At 36.2% G+C, this 22,589-nt stretch overlaps 1 protein-coding gene across 4 annotated transcripts in view; it reads left to right on the forward strand.

Moving 5' to 3' along the window:
* The window catches only part of LOC106869118 (uncharacterized), a 62,341-nt gene that overhangs the window by 27,834 nt on the left and 11,918 nt on the right, over nucleotides 1-22,589 (forward strand). For 2 of the 4 annotated variants that reach the window (XM_052972776.1, XM_014914663.2), the window contains 3 exons: nucleotides 11,973-12,259; nucleotides 14,373-14,589; nucleotides 15,165-15,279. In XM_052972776.1, the coding sequence (XP_052828736.1) occupies nucleotides 11,973-12,259; nucleotides 14,373-14,589; nucleotides 15,165-15,279 (619 nt within the window). The remainder of the gene's footprint in view (nucleotides 1-11,972; nucleotides 12,260-14,372; nucleotides 14,590-15,164; nucleotides 15,280-22,589) is intronic. The other 2 variants (XM_014914664.2, XM_014914666.2) reach the window with 2 other exon arrangements.

Here is a 22,589-nt window from a genome sequence, read left to right on the forward strand (position 1 = left end):
CAGCAATTTAACTTGGAAAGGTACATTAATGTGCTGAATTTTTAAATTTTCAATAAACTTTGATTTTTGAAATGCTGGCAGCCAAACAAACTAGATCCGTATTTGCTCCAGTAAAGACGTGTCATCTAACTCTGCTCTATTGACTTCTTCTTCTCTTTGGGAATACCATACTGCCTTTCTGATGCCATCTGTAGAAATTCATTTCCACCTTTCCATTTTACTGATGCCTCCAGTCGAGAAAATTTGTCGACAGTACAGTAGTGATTATTTATTGTTTGGATTTATTCCCTCTCCTCAGAACTGTCAGTTACCAATGTGCCTTCTTTGCTATCAAACATTGACCAGCGAAGCAATGAACCCTTCACGCTTGAAGTATCACTTTGATGCAAAGCATCCTGACAAGGCGCACAAGCCATTGTCATAGGTTTTGCAACAGAGCTCCTCTTTCAAAAAGTAAATACAAACATTCAACACGCTACTCCAGGAAACTAGTAAACAGGAGAATGATGGGTTGATTGTACAACATTGCATTGCTTGTTGGTAAGTCTGGGAACTTTCACACAATTGGAGAAACATTATTTCACCCAGTTCTCTAAGAAGTTTTGTCAACCATTATGTGTTATATCGCACGTTCGGATGGCGTGCCTTCACCAATAACATACCTTTACTCTACTACTGAACTCTCACTTCCAACGACTCAACTCAACAGAACTTGATGTCTAGTCTACCAACGGCTCCGGCTCGCTGTATGTGATGCTTCTACGACTAGCTATCACATCCACTATTTATACATATTTGACTAGCCTACTCGTTGTCTGTGGGCGTCCACACAACATTATGCACAAAAAACCCAATAACATTATGAAGATCCCACTTAGTAATAACACAATTTCTCGAAGCATCAATGAAATAGCCAATGATGTCAAACATCAGTGAATTAATATTCTCCAGTGTTCTGAATTTTCTATACAAGTGGATGAGTCAACTGTTGTGGACAATCAATGTTTGACAATGGTATATGTTCTGTATTTCAGCGAAGACCTTCAACCTTTTGAGGAAATGCTGTTCACAGAGAAATTGCCACTCAATTCAAGAGGTGCAACTACTTTTCACACTCTCAAGTCTTTCATTTTTGAATATAATATCCTACTCAGTAATATTCTTGCCTGTGCATCTGATGGAAACCCTTTGATGATAGGAAGATACAGAGGTTTGTTTTTCATCTCTCCTAAAGCATGAAATTTCCCACCAGATACTAACTGTTCATTGCTTGGCACATCAGCAGCATTTAGTGGCAAAATATATGAATGGTAGGTTGAATGATGGACTACAGTTAGTTATCAAGACTGTGAACAAATTGAAGTCCAGTCCCTTGTCTGATTGAATTTTCCACCAACTCTGTGTGAGAAATTATGAGGACTATACTAAACTCTTATACCATACTGAAGTAGAGTGGCTGTCAAAAGGAAACTGTGTTTTACGCTTTGTTGAACTGTTTCATATAATCATATCTTTCTTTGAAGATACTCCACTCTCCACTTCATTGATGGCTGCAAGGTATGGTATCTTTTTTCTTTGTGATATAGCCACAAAATTAAATGATTTGAATAAGTTATTGCAAGGAAACAGAAAAACTCTCATTGATTGTAAATCATTTATCACTACCTTCATTTTGAAATTAGTGTTGTATAAGACTAACATTTCAAAATGTCAATTCCATCAATTTCCACAACTTATTTCTTTGAAAGATCAATTAGTTGATGAGGATTTAACTACATATCACAGCTATTTACAATTATTGCATGATAACATGGTGGAGCAATTTCAAGATGTTATTGCACTGAATATTCCAAATTGGTATAGCATTCTGTTTGAGGTCAATGCAGTCGATTGCGAGGATGACGTTCAGTAGGAACTGACAGAATTACAAAATGACAATGACACCACAATGTGATATTGCCGTAATGGCAAAGAAGGTTTGTGGTACCACCAGAGTATATTGAATTCCTACCACATCTGAAATTACTTTTGCTTGCCTTCCCTACCTCATACCTGGTTGAATTCGGTTTTAACCATGTTTGAACTTTACTTTCCCATAAAAGAATTGGACTGGATGTGACACAACGAGATCTGCGGCTAAAGATTACAATTTTGAAACTGAATGTATCTGCACTAACTGCATTGCACCAGACACACGGTTCTCATTAAAATGTTTTATTCTTTTCCTTTATAATACAATCATTAATTATTTTTGCATTGGTAGTTCTTATCAATGGTTAATTTGTGAAAATGATAATCAGTGTAAAAGAAAGCACAATTTTTCAAAAGTTTGGGAAACACTGCTGTAGAGGAAGTACAAAGTTACCCAGCCAGGGAGAGAGATCAAGAATGAAGACAGTAAGAGGTGCGCTGCCACAAAGGAAATACATGGTTACTCAGCCTGAGGGAAGTGCAGGAGAAAGAGAGAGAGAGTGGGAGACAGCAGGATAGAGATGGTGACAAAGTGCCAGGCATACACAATGATACAGTGAGACAGGATGTGGGTGGAACACACAGGTCGCAAACTAGCAGAAAGCAATGATACAGTGGCACAGGGCCAAGAGGACAGGAGTGAGGAGTGGGAAGTAAGCCTAATGCATGAAGTGGAAATGTGAGGAAGAGAAGAGATGTAGTTTGGTTTGTTGTGGTAGAGTATGTGAGAAATTTTCTATTTAAGTGTAGGTGGGACACAGCACTTCTAGCATTCAGTTTTGCTGATGTGAGCAGGTCTTCTCAAGAACTTCATATCGCTAGACATCTCCGTCCATTGTCATTTCTTCCGTGAAGCCCAGCATACTGAGATCAGCCCTTATCACTTAATCCTACTTCTTCTTAGGTTTCTCTCTTCTGCAGGTACCATCTACTTTCATATGCTTCACATCCAAACCAATGTAGTCTTCTCTCTTGCATGCTACATTTGGTTCCTCTTATGCCCAACTTTTCTCTCAATACATTTGCACTTTGTCACACATGTACACTGATGTTGCACATCCAACTGAGAATACTACCTTCATTTCTCTCCAGTCTACACGTCTTCTGCATTCAAAGCCCATGTCTCACTACCATGGAGTATAGCCATTCGCACAAACATCATAAAGTCTACCTTTTACTCTGAGAGAAAGTCCTTTTGTTGCCTATAGAGGTAGCTCTCTAAACTTCCTCCACCCAATTCTTATTCTAGAAACAATACTTTCAGAGCATCCTCCACCATTGCTAATTTGGTCACCTAGGTAACAGAAACTATCTACAACCTCAAGAGAGCCTCTTAAGTTCTGTGTGCTCTTAGTGCTTATTGTTCCTGCACATCTGCCATATAGAAAGGCAACTTTATTTGTTAACCTACTTGTTATTTCACTGCAACTCTTATGTGTCCATAGTTTACACTGGGTGCAGCAAATGGAATTTCTTCCATCTCCTTTCCTACATATTTAACAGGGCCATTTACCTGACAGAAAGAGAGTTTTAACAACAACTTTGGTCTTTGCTAAGTTAACTTTAAGGCCCTTTGATTCCAAGTTTTTGTTTCCATACCTGGAATTTTTTCTCCAATTCTGCTAAAGTTTCTGCAATAAGATCAAGGTCATCAGCATATAGCATTTCCTATGGGCACCCAGTTTTGAATTCTGTTATGACCTGGAGGACTATAATGAATGAGAGTAGGCTGAGAACTGAGCTCTGGTAAACCCCAAGCTGTATGCTATGGTACTGTTACTACATGTTTCTCCTAGCGAGAAATATGTAGTAACAGTACCATACAGTACAGCTTATTTGCTAATGCAACGTCACAGTCCTGCGCAGAATGATGTTACTACTTGTTAACCCCAAAAAAACATCTTTTCCAGCTGGCTACCAACACATGATCTGCATCCGTATACTGTGAGAAAGGCAGTCTACTGCTCCCTTTCTAGCCATAACGATACCTTTAGACCAATTTTTTCTGGGTAATTTCCCTTCCTTGGTACAGGACAACTGCCAGCTAGAGTTAGCAGTCAATCACTCTTACTCACAGTATATAATTTTAAAGTAATACAACAGTTACTGATCAATAAAGAGAAAATGACTAGTTTTAAATCTCTGAACGAGAAATATGTAGTAACTGTACCATACAGTAAAGTCTATTTGCCAATGCAATGTGCTAGTCCTACACGGGATGATGTTCCTACTTTTTAGCCCCAGGAAAACATCTTTTTCAGTTGGCTACTGACACATGATCTTTGTATACTGTGAGCAAGGGTGTCTTCCGCTCCCTTTCTAGCCACAGCCATACCTGTAGACCAACTTTTTCTGGGTAATTTCCCTTACTCGGTACAGGACAACTGCCAGCTAGAGATAGCAGCCACTCCCTTGCTCACAGTATATACTGTGAGCAAGGGAGTATACCGCTCCCTTTCTAGCCACAGCCATACTTGGAAATACTTGTAAAGTGACACACAGCCACTAATCTTGTGAAGAGAAAAACAACTAGTTTCAAATCTCTGGGCTAGAAATGTGCAGTAACTGTATCATACAGTAAAGTCTGTTTGCCAATGCAACACGCCAATCATACGCAGGATGATGTTACTACTTTTTAACCCGAGGAAAACATCTTTTCCAGCTGGCTACCAGCATATGATCTGTGTCTGCATACTGTGAGCAAAGTGGTCTACTGCTCACTTTCTAACCACAGCTATACCTGTAGACCAATGGTTTCTGGTCAATTTCCCTTACTCAGTACAGAACAATCACTGGCTAGAGATAGCAGTCACTTGCTCTTGCTTATACTATATACATTTAAAGCAACACACAGTCGCTGATGTTGTAATGAGAAAAACAAACTAGTATCAAATCTCTGAGCGAGAAATATGTAGTAACAGTCCCGTACAGTAAAGTCTATTTGCTAACGTAATGTGGTAGTTCTGCACAGGAGGATGTTACTACTTTATAGCTTCGGAAAAACATCTTTTCCAGCTGGCTACCAACACATCTTCTGTGTTTGTATACTGTGAGCAATGGAGTCTACCACTCCCTTTCTAGCCAAAGCGATACCTGTAGACCAATGGTTTCTGAGTAATTTCCCTTACTCGGTACAGGACAACCGCTGGCTAGAGACAGCAGTTACTCACTCTTGCTCACAGTATATACTTTGAGCAGGGGAGTATACCACTCCCTTTCTAGCCATAGCCATACCTGTAAACCAGTGATTTTCAACCAGTGTGCCACGGTATACAGGTGTGCTGTGAGATCTTCCTAAGTGTGCCGCGAAATTTTGAATGACACATTAAGAAAATGCGAAAAACCACGTGATCCCAATCAAGTATTCACAGTCTGTGGTATAACATGTTGCACCACATAGCTTTGTTCATTTAGAGATAAGTGAAATGTTTCCAAATGTCACAATACTAAAATTTCTATATCTTTTATTGTTTCATTTGTCATTAGTATTGATCATATGAATGGATATTGGTTAATACTTGTCTTAAGTTGGGACACACCCCACACCCCCAAAAGAAAAAAATTTATATCATGCATCTTTTTTCCACTTTTATGGTAGAATCTACCTCTAAAACTGAGACAAATGATATATTTCTTTTTCCTCTGGTCCTAATTTTTGCTGAGACATGACCAAAAATGGTTGAAAAATAGCGTAATTTTCAGAATTCTTTTGAGAAAATCCAAATAAGCTATGAAGGTGGTTTTTACATTTTTTAGAATCTGATAACCCGTCATTGTATAGTAACAAAAGCCTTTTTTTTTTTTTTTTTTGATATTTTGGGAAAAAAAAATTTATTGTCATTAGTGGATGGACAATAAAAAAAACTGAAAAAAATCACATTTTTTTTTTTTATAAAAATGACTAACATTTTTTCAAGGCAGAATTTTTTTTAAAGGCTTCTGTCATGATGAAGCTACTATTATGAGGAAGGTCTCCTCAAAATTTCAAGCAAATCTATTGAGTAGATTTTTTGGAAAGAGCTTTGAACTTTTGATAAGTACCCATTTTGAGAAAATTACCTGTACAGAATTGAAACACAAATGTCAGCTTCTACCTCTGTTTCAGAACAATCTGTGGATGATTCCAATGATTTAGCTCAGAATTCTCTGGTTCATGCTACTTAATAAGTCTATGTTAGCTTCCTTTTACTCATATTTTGTCTTGCTTCATCTCTATATGCCATAATTTCCTAATTTTTGGGTGGATTATCGCATTGGAAGAGTGAATTTGGCCGCCATGTTTACATTGTGATGGTGGACTGTGTGGTCATGTGATGTACTGGACCAATCAGCGGGCACCATTTACCGAGTGTAGCTGCAAAGGAGGCTCAGTGTGCATTTGCTTGTTCAATATGGGCCAATTTTCAAGCTTTTTACACCAGTGAGTTCTAGTGTTTCATCACCTTATGCTAATGAGGGTATAGTAGAGGTCTATAGCTGTTTACTGGTGCATGGAACATAGCATAAATGGTGGATTTACGATGTGTTGTCAGTGTGCTAAGATTGACTATTTTTGTGTGTAATGCATCGAAAATTGATGATTTCCAGCTAGACATGGTTTCATAAAACATCTGTTTTAGGTTGGAAGACATATTTTTATTGTTTTGCTGTGTTTGTGCATGAAAGAGAAAACTTTGTGGGACCAACAGACACTGTCATCTCAATATAGACAATCCTACCCAAAACTGTCATAGTGATATTTCATCACCCTTCACAATGGATAAATATTTGAAAAGGAAAAATATTAATGATGAGTCCAGAGGCGAACAATCATCAACCTCTATTGTCAAAAAAGAGAAACATTAATCAACAATATTGTGAAAATTATTTGAAATTTGGATTTTATTGGCCTGGTGATGTTGACATACAAATCCATCATGCATAGTGTGCAGTGAAACAATGTCAAAAGAATCCAATGTACCAAGTAAATTAGAAAGACATTTTAACTCAAAACATTTATCTCTGAAAGATAAAAAGCTTGATTACTTTCAAAGACTGTTAGAGCAGAAATCAAAATAGTGAAGTTATTTTGAAAAAATAATGATCTTGTCTGAACTAGCCCAACTAGCATCAATTCAGGTGGCTGAAATAAAAGCATCAACATCTGAATCCCACATGCTTGCTGAGTCAGTCATCCTCCCAGCTTGCAAAAAGATGGTAAAATCCATGTTTGGTGAAAAAGCTGAAAAGGAATTGAACAATATTCCGCTTTCAAATGATACAATACATTGAAGAATTCTGTTGAAAAATATTGAAGACAATGTTCAGAAAAAGCTTAAGAATTCAAATTTTGCTTTAACCTTGAATGAATCCATTGACATCAGTAATAATAGTCAATTGCTTGCATTTGTATGTTTTATTGATGAGAATGAAATAATCAATTTTTGTGCTGTAAAGAAATGTCCACAACTACAAGAGGTCAAGATATTTTTGATTTGATAACAGGTTACCTCAAAGAAATGAATTTGTCTTGGAAGTCTTGTGTTGGCATTTGCACCAATGGAGCTCCCATACATGACAGGCTGTATTACAGGATTTGTATCCTTCATAGAGAAAGAAAATCCAAATCTCATTCATACTTATCGCTTTCTATATAGAGAAGTTCTTGTTTCAAAAATATTGCAGGAAGATTTAAAGGTTTTGTTATATCAAGTTGTTGGAATGGTCAGTTATATAAAAAGTAGGCCATTGAAGTCATGATTATTTGAACAACTGTGCAAAGAGATGGACTGTCAGCATGTTAAGTTGTTAATGCACACTGAGGTTCACTGGCTGTCGAAAGGCAAAGTACTAAATCGTGTTCACGAACTTCACAAGGAATTACTATCATTTTCTCTCAAGGAAAAGCAGGAGAAATTCTGTGAATACCTTAGTTGTGAATTTTGGATGTCTAAAATGGAATACCTAACAGAAATATTTAGTGAACTAAATAAAACAAACAGTAGAATGCAAGGTAAAAATGAAAATATTCTGACTTCAACTTGCCTTCAAAAAGAAAATTGTGATTTGGGAAAAAAAGAGCAATCACTGGTAATTTTGATATGTTACCTTTATTGCATTCTACCTGCTTTAGAGAAATGATCCCTATTGTGTTTACTCATCTGACAGCCCTGGACGAAAGCATCAACAATTACTTTCTGAAATTAAAGACAGAAAAGTATGGGATTAGAGATCCTTTCATTAATCATTCTTCCAACATAGAACTTGATTTACAGGAAGAAGAAGAATTGGCCACCTTCTAGTGACCGAGGGTTAAAATTAAAACATTTGAGTCTGCCCATTGATTCATTTTGGATTTCAATTCAAGAGGAGTATCACATATTCTGTAAAAGAGCTTTCGCAATTTCATTACAATTTTCAACTTCTTACATATGTAAATTAGGCTTCTCAACATTAAACAACATCGAAAACAAGAAGCGCAAGAAATTGCGTACAACAGAAGAAGAAATGAGGGTGTATCTGTCTCATATTCAACCAAGCATTGAGGAAATTATGAATAAAAGCCAGGCACAAATTTCTCACTAAAGAAGCCAGCTATTTAACTGATGAAATTTGAAACACTGCAATAAAGTAAGTTCATAGCTGTGTTTTTGAGTCATTCTGTGTGTCTCTGACTAGTCTGTGTCTACAGTTATATGCTGTCTATGACTTGCAATGTTCTTATTTTGCAAAATTCAAATATTTTTCGTATATTTAGTTAGGTGTGCCTTTATTTTCCCAGGGAAATTTCCCTTCCTCGGTACAGGATAACAGTACCTGGCTAAGGATAACAGTTACTCGCTTTTGGTCACATCATATACATTTAAAGCGACACACAGTCACTAATCTTGTAAAGAGAAAAACAACTGGTATTAAATCTCTGAGCAAGAAATATGTAGTAACAGTACAGTAAAGTATATTTGCCAATGCAACATGGCACTCCTGCGCAGGATGATGTTCCTACTTTTTCGCCCCAGGAAAACGTCTTTTCCCTCTGGCTACCAACACATAATCTGTGTCTGTACACTGTGAGCAAAGGAGTCTACCGCTCCCTTTCTACCTGTAGTTTCTGGGTAATTTCCCTTCCTCAGTATAGGACAACCACCAGCTAGAAATAGCAGTCATTCACTCTTGTCAGTATATACTTTTAATGTGACAATTAGTTTTAAATCTCTGAGTGAGAAATATGCAGTAACAGTACCATACAGCAAAGTCAATTTGCCATTACAATGTCGCAGTCCTATACAGGACGATGTTACATTTTAGCCCCAGGAAAACATCTTTTCCACTGGCTACTGATACATGATCTATGTCCATATACTGTGCACATGGGCATCTACCGCTTCCTTTCTTTTTGTAGCAATACCTGTAGACCAATGGTTTTGGGGTAATTTCCCTTCCTCAGTACAGGACAAATGCCTGCTAGAGATAGCAGTCACTTGTTCTTGCTCAGTGACACACAGTCGCTGATCTTGTAATGAGTAAAACAACTAGTTTTAAATCTCTGAGCGAGAAATATGTAGTAACAGTACCATACAGTAAATTCTATTTGCCATTGCAATGTGGCAGTCCTGCGCAGGACAATTTGGAAGTTGTCCCATACCAAAGAAGGAAAATTACCCAGAAGCCATTGGTCTACAGGTATCACTACAGCTAGAAAGGGGATGGTAGCCTCCCTAGCTCACAGTGTATGGACATAGATTTTGTGTTGGTGCTGGCAAGAAAAGGTGTTTTCTTAGGGCTAAAAAGTAGTAATAACGTTCTGCATATGACTGTCATGTTGCGTTAGCAAATAGATTTTACTATATATATGTACATGTATATTTATATATATATATATAATTATTATGGAGTGGTTTTTGCGCTTCCACCCTTTTTCTGTAATTTTTTACTTTCTCTTGAAAATTTTTCAGGTTCGTGTCTTATACATTTGAAACGTTTTCAAAAAAAAATCTAAAAGCTGGAAAACTGGGATGGGGGATAGTAGGACAACAGTTATTTTTTCATTTTTATTTTTGTTTGTGATTGTGCATGTAAGAGGGGAGTGGAAACACCAAGTGCTGGATTATGGTATCCCCTGGGAGCAGGATTTTTGTGTTGTAATCCATGTTTTCTGCCACTGCTGTTGACTTAGATATTGATATTTTGTGGTGCTGTTGCTGTTGTCTCCACATTATTGCTGAAATGAGTTAATGCTATTGTTGATGTTGGTATGGATGTTGTTATTGTTTTTCCTCATTTACCCTTACTGCTGTTGCTTATGCCTTACTTGTCACATGTCATTGTTATGGTGTCAGCAGCAGGATAGCCATTTCCACTCCCACTCCACCTTTTCTGTTTTCATTGTTTGGTAAGTAGGCTATCAGATGGTTGATTCTTCCACACAGTGGCATCTCAGCCTTCTACAGTTACTTGCAGCTCTGTCCCTTTCAGCAGAGAGATGAGACGTGGAATCTTTTCCAGATGTTCAGGATTTTTTGGAGAAAAACCTCTAGTATAGTCTCAAACTAGTTTTTCCTGCTTGTTCTCTTTCTGTCCAACAGGGTATCATTTCCCTCCAACACTCTGCAAGTTAGGATCCACTAGAGACCCAGCTTTGGTAGGACATCCTGTATTGTTAACCTCATTGTCCTTTCCAAATAGGTAGGGAAGAGAACAGTCATCACTGTGGTGGGTAATTACTGAGTGTTGAATTGCCTTACATTGGACTTACTCCGTGCAGAACTGCCTTACCCTCGGTATATGTTGGATATATGTTGCTATACATTATGGAGGGCTGTTCCAATGTGTGTTTGTCGTTGTCTCCTTTTGAATGATACTGTGACGATATTTTACTGTCTTTCTAGCAGTTACAGCTTGAGTTTCAGGTTGGAGGTATAAGAGCTGTCCTTTTTCCTGCAATTATCTTAAATAAAGTGATGCCTTCAAGTTTGGTTCTCTTGTCCTCTAGGGAGAGACTATATGGCTCCTCCTGGAAAAATGACCTTGTTTCTTTTGCTGTTGGTATTATTGTTTTATTGTTGGTGATGTTATTGCTGTTGTTGTTGCTTCCATCACTGATGTCATTGTTGTCATTACCATTGTTGAAATTGTTGCTGCTGCTGCATTGTTTATCTGCCTCTTGCATGTCAAAATATGCATGTAGTGACTATATGCACTTATGTATTTATGCATGGTTACACTTATGTATATTCATAAGTGCAGTCATGTGGTTTTGGGTTCAGGCTCACTATGCAGCACATAGGGCAAGTGTCTTCTACTATAGTCCCAGCCTAACTAAGGCCTTGTGAGTGAATTCAGTGGTCAGAAAACTGTATAGAAGTCCATCATATATATGTACATGTGTTTTTAGTTGTCCCTTCACCACTTGACAACTAGTGTTGGTTTGTTTATATCCCCATAACTTAGTGGTTTGGCAAAAGAGACTAGTACGATAGGAACCAAACTTAAAAGTATGTAACAGGAGCAAACTGAAACCTGATTGAGGAGAAGGAAAGTAGAAGATAGAGTAAATGAAATACCACTAAAAGGATAGTCGTTGCATGGTTTGCAAATTATTGGGAGAGTAATTTAGGCTTTTATATGTATTCTATAACATATAAATAATGTATTAACAATATAAAATAAATGGAACACTCAGGATACATCATAGTAACAGAAATAATGGATCTGATTGAAATAGTTTAGTATTATGATGAGATAGTGAAAGATAGCAGAAAATTAGAACTTACATACCTTATAAGGTGAGTGACCAATAATATAAAGTAGATAAGGTTAAATATCATCACCATTCTTGTCTTAACATCACTTTTCCTTTCTGGTATGTATCAGACAAAAGTTATTGATGCAAATTTTCTTTGGCCCAATGCTCCTCCTGTCAAAAACCATCACCTGTCTATTTGTCTGAATGTCTGTCTATCTACCCAGCTATATGTTTGTCACACTTTCTCTCTCTGAATATTTGTCTCTATCTATCCATTTAGGCTGTACCAGAAAATCAGAAAGAGTAACTGGTGGACATTCATGTTTTTTTCAAGTGAAACTGTCCATGTATTCTGCATCCATCGGAACATGGAGGGTAAAAGTACAAGGCAGTCACAATGGACCAGTAGACTCCTGGAAGAACTCAATCAACCATAAAGATGAAGTGGGTAACAGAAATCTGGATTTTTTTAATCTTGATGCTACTCATTCTGTTAACAGTTCTGGAAATGACTTGATAACTTCACAAACAGATGCTATCACAGAATCTGTATACTTGAAATCTGATGTAAGTTAATCAGAACTTTTTGCTTTTTATTTTAAGTAAATATAAACCATGAGAGCAGGAACCTGACATATTTATGTCTGGAATATCAGTAAATATATTTTATTCTATAGCTAAAAGTGTATGGTATAATAACAGCTAATATCTTGAATATATTTCACTACTTCATTTAATATGTTAATCATCATCATCATTTAACATCCATTTTCCATGCTAGCATGGGTTGGATGGCTTGAAAGGAGCTGGCAGGCCAGGGATCACACCAGGTTTCATAGTCTGATTTGGCTTGGTTTCTACAACTGGATGCCCTTTCTGATGCCAACCACTTTACAGAGTGTACTGGATGCTTTTTACATGGAACCATCACCAGTGTTTTTTATGCATCACTATCACCAGTGCTTTTTTTATGTGGCACCAGCACCAATGCTTTTTACATTGCACTTTGGTATTAGGATATCAATTCTGTTGTGGTGGACAGGTCTTCTTAAGTACAGCAATGCGCCACATATCTTAATATAATAATAGTACAATCTGATTGATTAATTTATACTTCATCCATAAATGTGTTTGTGTATGTATGTATATGCATATGTAATTGTGTATGCATACTCGTATTGAATTTAATAATTCTATCAGTTCATTTCCCATATATATTTTTTATTTCAGATCCCAAATTCTTTTCAGAGTAGGAAATCAGGAATTGCCTCCATTATTTTACCAAACTTAATGATGATGATGATGATGATGATAGTCAATTTTACATCTCATCTCCCCTCCTAATTAGATGGATTCAGTATACAAATCAATAAGCTAACCTCTCATCACAACACTGACACCAACTCTTCTTTCAGCAACTATACCACCACAATCACCTTTAGTTTATCATCACATAGTCAATAAATCTTTAAATAACTAACATTGAAGTTTCTCTTACTAAACTTGCAATCATCTTGTGAGGGGTTTGACTTCTACTCCCACAGTGAAAAAAACCTATCTAAAAGTTCAAGTTACTCTGAATTCTAGTCAACAGTACTGATTGTGATCTTTGTTCAATGATATAATTTCTTTAGTGCTGTTGTTACAATAAACCACCATAGCCTTTTTTCAGGAGTCACCTCATTTAATACCAGTACCTTGCTCTTGGGTGATTTTAGCTAAATTCACTCTGTTCTAAGCATTCAAAGCAGGCTTCCAATCAAAAGATAACATGGTCCATTGATGTGCCAATTCTCACAATAATTTTCCTTTACAAAAATGTCACTGTTTGTAAGAAACCTTGTTTACAAGATACAAGAGCTTAATCCCATGAGTAGATTGACTTGAAGGATTTCATTATCAACTATCACATAATCCTGTAAATTCTTCTCCATTAGTTTGTCTTCAGTACTACTTATTCTGTTTTCCTTGAATACTTTCAATTAGGTGTTTGCAAATCTTTTGAAATAGAAATGGTCCCCTAAAGTCATGACTTGTAAATGTGAATCTAAAGTTTCATGTTGATCTGAATGTGCATTAGGCGCTCTTTCAGGATTTTCAAGAAACAGGATAAGGTCCTGCCTCTTAAACATCTGTTATTTTCCAATACAAAATTTGCTTAAGTATTCTCAATTTTTTTCTCTTTTTGCCTGCTCTACAACTGACCCATCTAGACTATTTTGGTAAGGAGGATTTCATCCCAACTCCTTCAGTTTACCATGCCATAAAAACCACAGTATATATCTAGTAAATAAGTCATTTTAATAAAGAATCTATTTATATACAAGTTAGAAAACAGTTGCTATTTGCAATTTTATTGAAAAAAAAACTTCCATTCTCTGTCATATTTACATTTTTAAGTTGAAAGATGATGTTCCTGTTTAAAATAAGGATAATTTTAGTATTTTACATATCTTGTTTTTTAAAAAGGTATAGATTATTCACTTGAGTGCTCAAAAGACCATAATCCATTTCAGCATCCAAAATAAGAATGAGCAAATGCATTGTGTTCAAAATAATTGATGTGCACTAATGCTGAAAAAAGCACATGATAATTAATCTTGAATTTCTAAAACTGGGGCAATATTCTATTATTTGTTTTTACAATATATTTTTTTCTTGCTATGAAAACTCATTTCAGTGTAAACCTGTAACTCAAGGTATATTGAATCACGACATTGATAGTGTTGTTAATAGTGTTGGCAATGGTGATAACATGCAAAACTGCAAAACTGAAGTTCAGCATACCAATGATAGCAGCTATCAATCGACTTGTGATGGCAGCTGCCAATCAGAACTCAAGAAGTTACGCCAAGAGAATACATCTTTAAAATTAGAGATCCTACAGTTACGACATGGTAAAAAGAAAGACACTTTTACATTCTTATATTTTGTTAATTTATTCTTAAATATTTCTCATTTATTGAGGGAATTCTTGTTTAGCTACATTAGTTTTATTCTCATAAATACCCATTATTTGTATTTTTAGTTCACAAAGTGGAATAAGTTATTTTATTGAAAGAAGGAAGATATATCAGGGCCTTTCATTGTCACTTCTCTGCTGAGTGGGGCCTGCCCCAAATCTCAGTGACTTTTCTTCCTCACTGCAAAATAACTTATTCTGCTTCTGAATTTTCTGTATTTACTAATTGCCTAATCAAACCATTGCTAGTTTTCTCAAACTATATTGTATCTTTAACTTTAGCTGATATCTGAAATACAGATCTTTCTTTAATCTTTATTATACAAGCTTCATTCTCCTCTCTTAGGAAAATGATTTTAAGAATAAAATAATTTCATTTAGGAAAATAAAATAATGAATAAAATATTTACAGTGAGATATCAAATCTTATTCAACATCACTCTAAATCTTCTCAGAAAATTGAAACAAAAAAACAGTAACAAAATGATTTTTTTTTTTCCCCCTATCTAGCAGCTGATGGATTTAAACTTTTGGAAGATCTGAAAGAATTGATTGAGAAGTATGAAACAAATGATAGTTTACCAACTACTCCCACATCACCTGCAATGTATTTGATGAAGGTGAAGTAAGTTAAACAATGCACTTGGTTTGTGATTTGTTTTAATAGTCTTGGTTAACTCAGAAAATAATACATCTAACATAATACTTGGAATAAGTAATATCATATAGGGTATTGGTTAGTAGAAATGATAATGATAAATGGAAATGGTCCTACTTTATTAGAGTATAAAAAAATAATTACTCTTTTAATTTTCTTCATTAAAATGTCCAACAGATCATCAGTAGTGACAGGAACATAGTATTACAGTAACTGAATAAATATATGCACTTACATGCATGCATGCTTGCGTACATGCACACGCACATACAGAAGGAGACATAATGGTAGATGCAGCCAAGGTTGTATAATTGAGAAGTTTGTTTCTCAACCACATCGTTTTGGCTTTAGTCGTACTATGTGACACCTTTGACAAGTGTTTTCTACTATAGCCCAGGTTAATGAAAGCCTTATAAGGGGATTTGGTGGACAATACCTGAAAGCCTGTCATATATGTGTGTGTGTTTGTCTCATTGTTTTGACTGATATTTGTAAATGAAATTTACTATCTTCAAACCAGTGTTGCTCATTCCCACTTTTCTGTGAAAACATGTCTAATAATAGCATGGAAATAGGTAAGGCTTCATAGAAAATCTGCCTAAACGATTTCCAGCTGACCCTTGCAATCATGGAAATGTAGATATTAAAATGTTAATGGTCATCATCATTATGTGTGGTGAGCATGTGTATATATGCATGTACATATGTTTACATGTATAGGCACAGGCATGGTTGTGTGGTAAGAAGCTTGTTCCGGGTTCAATCACACTGCATGGCACTTTGGGCTACTGTATTCTATTATAGCCCTGGGCCAACCAAAGCCTTGTGAGTGGATTTAGTAGACAGAAACTGAAAGAAGCCCATCATGTATATATATATATATATATATATATATATATGTATGTATGTATGTATGTGTGTGTGTGTGTGTGTATCTCTGTTTCTGTGTTTGTTCTCCCATCACTGCCTAACAACCAGCATTGGTGTGTTTACATCCCCAGTAACTTAGCAGTGCAGCAAAAGAGACTGATAAAATAAGTTCTAGGTTTAAAAAAAAGTTAGTCCTGGGGTCGATTTGTTCAACTAAAACCTTTCAAGGCAGTGCTCCAGTATGGCCACAGTCAGATGACTGAAACAATTAAAAGAATAAAAGAATGTGTGCAGCTATCCAACTTTTTCTATCCAAAAGGATTTTTCAACCCAATATTTACATGCTATTATTTACAGCTTTATGTGTATGCTTTGAAATATATTATTCTAAATAAGAATTATTTCACATTCTCTCAAAAGTTTATAAAATTCTTATAATGTCAAGAACATATATACGTGCATATACATATTTATATACACCTACACTTATTAACAAAAACCCATCAAAGTACGCACCAGTACATTAAGCAGTGTACACATACACTCTGCTAACACATGGACACACTTATCTATATCACACATGCTAACACATACACACTTCAATTAAAGTCCCACATGCTACCCATATGAACACATACAGTAACGAGAAAACATAAACACACCTACAATTCCTAGTGCCTACACACACTTATGACACATCTGTTTCACAATCATATCTATTCAGTAGACATGTGCACACATATGTGAATTGAATTTTTTTTTAAAACTAATCAGCTCACATAAAAATACTATCTCTGACTCAGGATGCACACATGTGACATTGCCTTCTGAATATCTTCATGACTTAAAATTTAAAAAAACCCATAACAAAAAAGAGACAGTCACGAACTGTTTACACAAACAATCCAGGACATTCAAATTCTATAAGTTGAGATATAAGCACAATATGAATAAATAACATACAGCTGGTACGTTATGTTTGTACATACATACACTCACACTTGTATATGTTTGTATGCATACAACTAAATGAATAGTAATTATGTTTTTCTATGTATATTTATGTGTGAGTATAGTTGCATGGGTACATGGATGTGTGTAAGCAATTTATGAATGTGGAACCTAGGGTAACCCCATAGACCAGACATATCTATCTTCATATACATATAAATGTATGTATGTATATTTTGTGTTTGTTCATATATACACACACACGCCAATGTGTGCACATGTTGACTCGTGTATATAAATATACGTTTAAGTATATAGTAGTTTGCATATTGCATTATCAATTGTGTGTGTGTGTGTATAGATATATGTTTGTGAATATGTATTTGTGTGTGTGTATATGTGAGTATGCATCTATGAAAAAATATCTGCAAAATTCTACACGAGGATAAGATTATCATATTGGGTGATTTTAATGCAAAGATCATGAGATATGGGGTGTGATTGGAAGACACGGAGTGGGAAATCATAACAGCAATGGCTTACTTTTGTTATAGATGTGTTCTGAGCTGAATCTATGTATTTTGAGCACTGCTTTTCAGCAAAAAGATAAGTTCAGAACAACATGGATGCACCCCGGTTCAAAACTATGGCACCTGATAGACTATATGATAACTAGAAGGTAAGATAAGAGAGATTTCTGTATAGTGCGGGTCATGCAGGGAGCAGGATGTTGGACAGATTATCACTTGGTTCGTGGGATGATCAAGTTTATAGTGAAGCCAAAAAATAGACAAAGTGGCACTGGCATCCCTAAACATTTGAATGTGAATCTCCTTAAGGATAAAACAGTTAGAGTAGAATTTCTGCAGAAAATCGAAAATTTGGATTGGACAGATAAGTGGATGGACTTCAGAGGACAACTATAAAATTTAAGTAAAGGAGAAGAAACATCAAGATTGGTTTGATGAAGTTATGGAAATATTCAACATTTGTTAGAAGTAAAATGAAAGACATTCCATTCATTACTAACAAATGATTCTGACCAAAATAGAACTTTTTTCAAAGAGATAAAAGCAGATGTGCAAAGAAAGATTCGAAGCATGCAGGTTACTTGGTGGAAGAAGAAAGCAGAAGAGATAGAGGCTCCTTCCAATGTTAAGAACACTAAGTTATTATATACTCTCCTTCATGAGGTGTATGGGTCATTATGTCCTACTTTGGCTCATGTGAAGAATAGGAATGGTGTTTTATTGAGGAGCCCAAAAACATCTTAAAATGATGGGAGGAACATTTCAGTGAACTTTTGAATCGACCATCAGTTGTTGATGAAAAAAGTATTGATATAATTCCACAGAATGCACCCATTGAGTGCTTAGATGACACCCTGTCAGTGGAGGAAACAATAAAAGCAGTATCAAAGCTGAACAATGGCAAAGCACTGAGAGTTGATAGTCTGAATGTAGACCGTTTTAAGTTTGGTGGGTACTACTTGCTAGAAATGCTGACAACAGTAATACAGAAGATTTGGAAAAATGAAGTTATGCCAAAAGACTGGAAGGATGCAATCATGGAAGTTGTGTTCAAGGGTAAGGAACAAAAGGGTGAGTGCAATAACTTTCATGGTATTTGCTTGCTTGCTACAGCCGGTAAAGTTTTATCATGAATAATGTTGGACTGGCTGCAGATATATGTGGCTGATGAGATTCTTCCTGAATCACAGAGTGAATTCAGAAATGGTAGGGGTACTGTTGACATGATCTCTGCATGGAAGTTACAGGAAAAGAGTGTGAACAGCAAATAGGACTTTATCAGGTATTCATTGATCTTACTAAGGCTTTTGACTCTGTCAATCAAACTGCTTTGTCAGAGATCTTGAGGAAACTTGGATGCCTGGTAAAGTTTCTCACTATTCTGAAGCAGTTTCATGAATGGGGTAAAACAAGGTAACATACTAGCACCCACTCTCTTCACCCTCTATTTTACTATAGTTTTTCTGTTGGCTTTCAAAGGCTCCTATGAAGGCATATATGTCAGATATTGCACAACAGGAAAAATCTTTAACATCAGAAGACAGTCAGCTAAGTCAAGAACATCCTCAACTCTTATTAGAGACCTCCTCTATGCAGATGATTGTGATATTGTCACTCATACTGAAGAGGACATGCAAAATCTTATGAATGCTATTTCAATAGTTGTGAGGCATTTGGCTTAACTATAAATCTAACCAAAGCTGTTGTCATGTTTCAGCCAGCACCAGGAATGCCATACATAGAACCTGGTATCTTTGTGTATGGAAGAAAACTTGCTGTGGTTTCTAAGTTTGTTTACTTAGGGAGCACACTAAATACATCAGCAAATCTTAATGATGAAGTGTCACTACGCATTCAGAAAGCCAGTTTTGCTTTTGGCAAACTGGAAGACCGCCTATAGTCTAGACATGGTATTTCCACTGCTTAAGATTAAGGTATACAATACGTGTATCTTAACCTCTTTATTGTATGCTTGTGCACTTAAAACTTATGGAACATTTTCATCAACAATGTCTCAGAAGGATCTTGAGGATCAGCTGGAAAATGTTTGTAAGTGATGATGAGGTGCTTGAAAGAGGGAAATGCTTCAGTATTGAAGCTTTGCTATTGCAGTACAGATTGAGATGGAGTGAACACTTAGAATGACAGACAACAGAATGCCTAAACAACTTTTTTACAGAGAATTGGTGACAGGTAAGCATCCATCCCACAAACCAAAGACGAGGTACAAAGATTGTCTGAAGTCAGGATTGAATAAGATAAATGTTCCAATTGACAACTGGGAAGATTTTGCACATTGCCGAGTAAAATGGAAAAAAGTCGTGTATGAAGGCAAAAATGAATTTGAAAGGAAGAGAATGGTTCAAAAGAAAGATGAGAAAAAGTAACAGGAATGATGTTCTAACAAGCATTAATGAACGTGATGATCTTACATGTGATGAATGTGGAAAGATTTGTCTTAGTAAGAGCCACATGAAATCACACATTGCACAACCGCACATTGATTACAGATGGACAGATGATTTCGAATGCATACTCTGTCATAAAGTATGCAGATCAAAAAGTGGCTTGAAAAGGCATAGTAAAGTTCATGGAGCTGTAAATTATACAATCACCAAGTTTTCTTGCACTAATTGTTCAAAAGCATGCAAGTCTTCGGCATGCCTCAAAAGCCATATTTCGTGCAGCTCATCAATGTTATTCTAGGGCATAAAGAAATCAGGCAATGGCTCTACTCAAAATCAAGTTGGCAACCATCATATGTATATATGTATATGTATGTATATTTACAAACTTATTCCACTATCCAAGTCATTGATCTCTTGTTTAGTTGGTGGCCTGTTGATTTGGGAGTTATGTAACATTGCTTTCCCTCCTTAGTTTATTGCCCTTGAACTCAAACTCTTGCTGAATTTATATATTGAACTCAAACCTCTTGCTGGAATTAAATATTGTACCTTAACTGTAAAACTGCACTGGCTGAAATACTAATTATCACATTCATTAGGCTTAAATTAGCCTGAAGTGTTTGGATGTCTATAAAAAGTATGATGTAATCTGTTATGACTACATTAAATACAGATTTCCAATGAAACACTTGTCTCAAATTTAAACTCCATTTATCTGTTTTTTTTATATTTCTCTCAAAATCATGAGTTTACCTATTTATTGGTTCATTGGTAAATAATTGAAATTTAAAATAAACCAACAGCAGTATCAAGTTCCATATAATTTGTGACTATGATGTTGGATCTTTTCCCTTTCTGCTCTGATTCTTCTAGTCAACTGGTTGCATTTTACATGGTGATGTACCTTGATTCCTAATCAATCCTTTTAACTAATATATATATATATATATATATATATATATGCATGTGTGTGTGTGTGTGTGTGTGTAACATCATTTAATGTCAATCTTCCATGCTGGCTTGTGCTGAATGAGTCTACAGGTTCTGACAAGCCAGAGGACTGTGTCAGGCCCTGCTGTCTGCTATGTTTTCTACTTCTGAATGCCTTTCCTAATGCAAAACACTTTCCAGAGTGTAGGGGAGGGTGCTTTTTACAAAGCACTGGCACTAGTGAGGTCACCAAATGACTCACAGAACAAGACCCATCCACTGAGTTGGCTACAGTATTGAAGGAAGTGAGTTTATAGTCAAGTGTTAAGAGGTTAAAATATGAGAGACGGGTGGTAACAGATGACTGGCTGTAGAGGTTACTTGCTACTCCAACTTTACGAATAAAGGGATAGTGGTGATGAAGTGTCAAGGACATCTTCAAAGTACAGGAAGGGTATAAGTGGGAGTACAGACAGAGAATCAGAAAGGTTTGGAGGGAAGGTAAGTTTGTGAGACTGTAAAAGAAGATTGACAGATGGTTAGAGATGGGGAGAGGAGAATGGAGAACAGGGTTGGAGGCATGGTCAATGGTGAATTGGAGAGCAAGTGAAGGAAATTGTAGTGAGCCAAGGAGGAGGATTAGAAGGTGATAAATGATGGAACAAAAAGTGGATCTGCAACATTAGAGTGTGCACATATACTGGTATGATCATGTGACATGTAAGGATGCATAAAGAAGTGCTAATTGCAAAATGTGGATGGAGGGGATGACTAAGACAGTCCTCATCTATACATGTCACACGACCATACCAGTACAATCTCTTGCACACTATGCCTGACATGATCAATAGTGAACTGAAGTGAAGGTGAAGGAAATTAGTGAATCAAGGAGGAGGAGTAGAAGGTGATAGATGATAGAATAAAATGTGGAATGGAGAACAACAGCAAAATAAAATCATAAGGAGATTAGAAACAGAGAGATGATATGAAGCATGGTGAGATGAGAGAAAGATGCACTGTAACAGAGACTGAGGTCAGATAGTGGAAACAATAAGTGATAAACAAATGTAGTTGGGGCATCAAAAGCTGATATGAGAGGGTGTTCAGGACAAAGGTGCATAGGAAGATGAGTTGTGAGGAAGGATTGACAGGGACTGATTATATGTGAAGTGTAGGCATAAACAATATACTTTTGGGACCACTAAAATGAACAGGTCATCCTGAGCACAGCATGTCACTAATCATCTTGGTCTTAGTCATCCCTTCCATCCACATTTTGCAATCAGCACTTCTTTATGCAACAGTCTTCATGCATACATGTCATATGACCATACCAGTACAATCTCTTTTGCACACTATATCTGATGTCTCTTACGCCCACATTTTCTCTCAACACATTTACACTTTGTCATGCATACATTTTAATGTTGCACATCTAATGGAGCATACTAACTTCATTTCATTCTCGTCTTCATATATCGTCTGCATTCAAAGTCCACATTTCACTACCCTGTAGCATTACTATTCATAAACAAGCATCATACTCTGATGTAATAACACTGAACTTTTTTTATTGCGAGTTGTTACT

Source organism: Octopus bimaculoides, chromosome 14 (genome assembly GCF_001194135.2).
Source record: "Octopus bimaculoides isolate UCB-OBI-ISO-001 chromosome 14, ASM119413v2, whole genome shotgun sequence".
Lineage (NCBI taxonomy): Eukaryota > Metazoa > Mollusca > Cephalopoda > Octopoda > Octopodidae > Octopus > Octopus bimaculoides.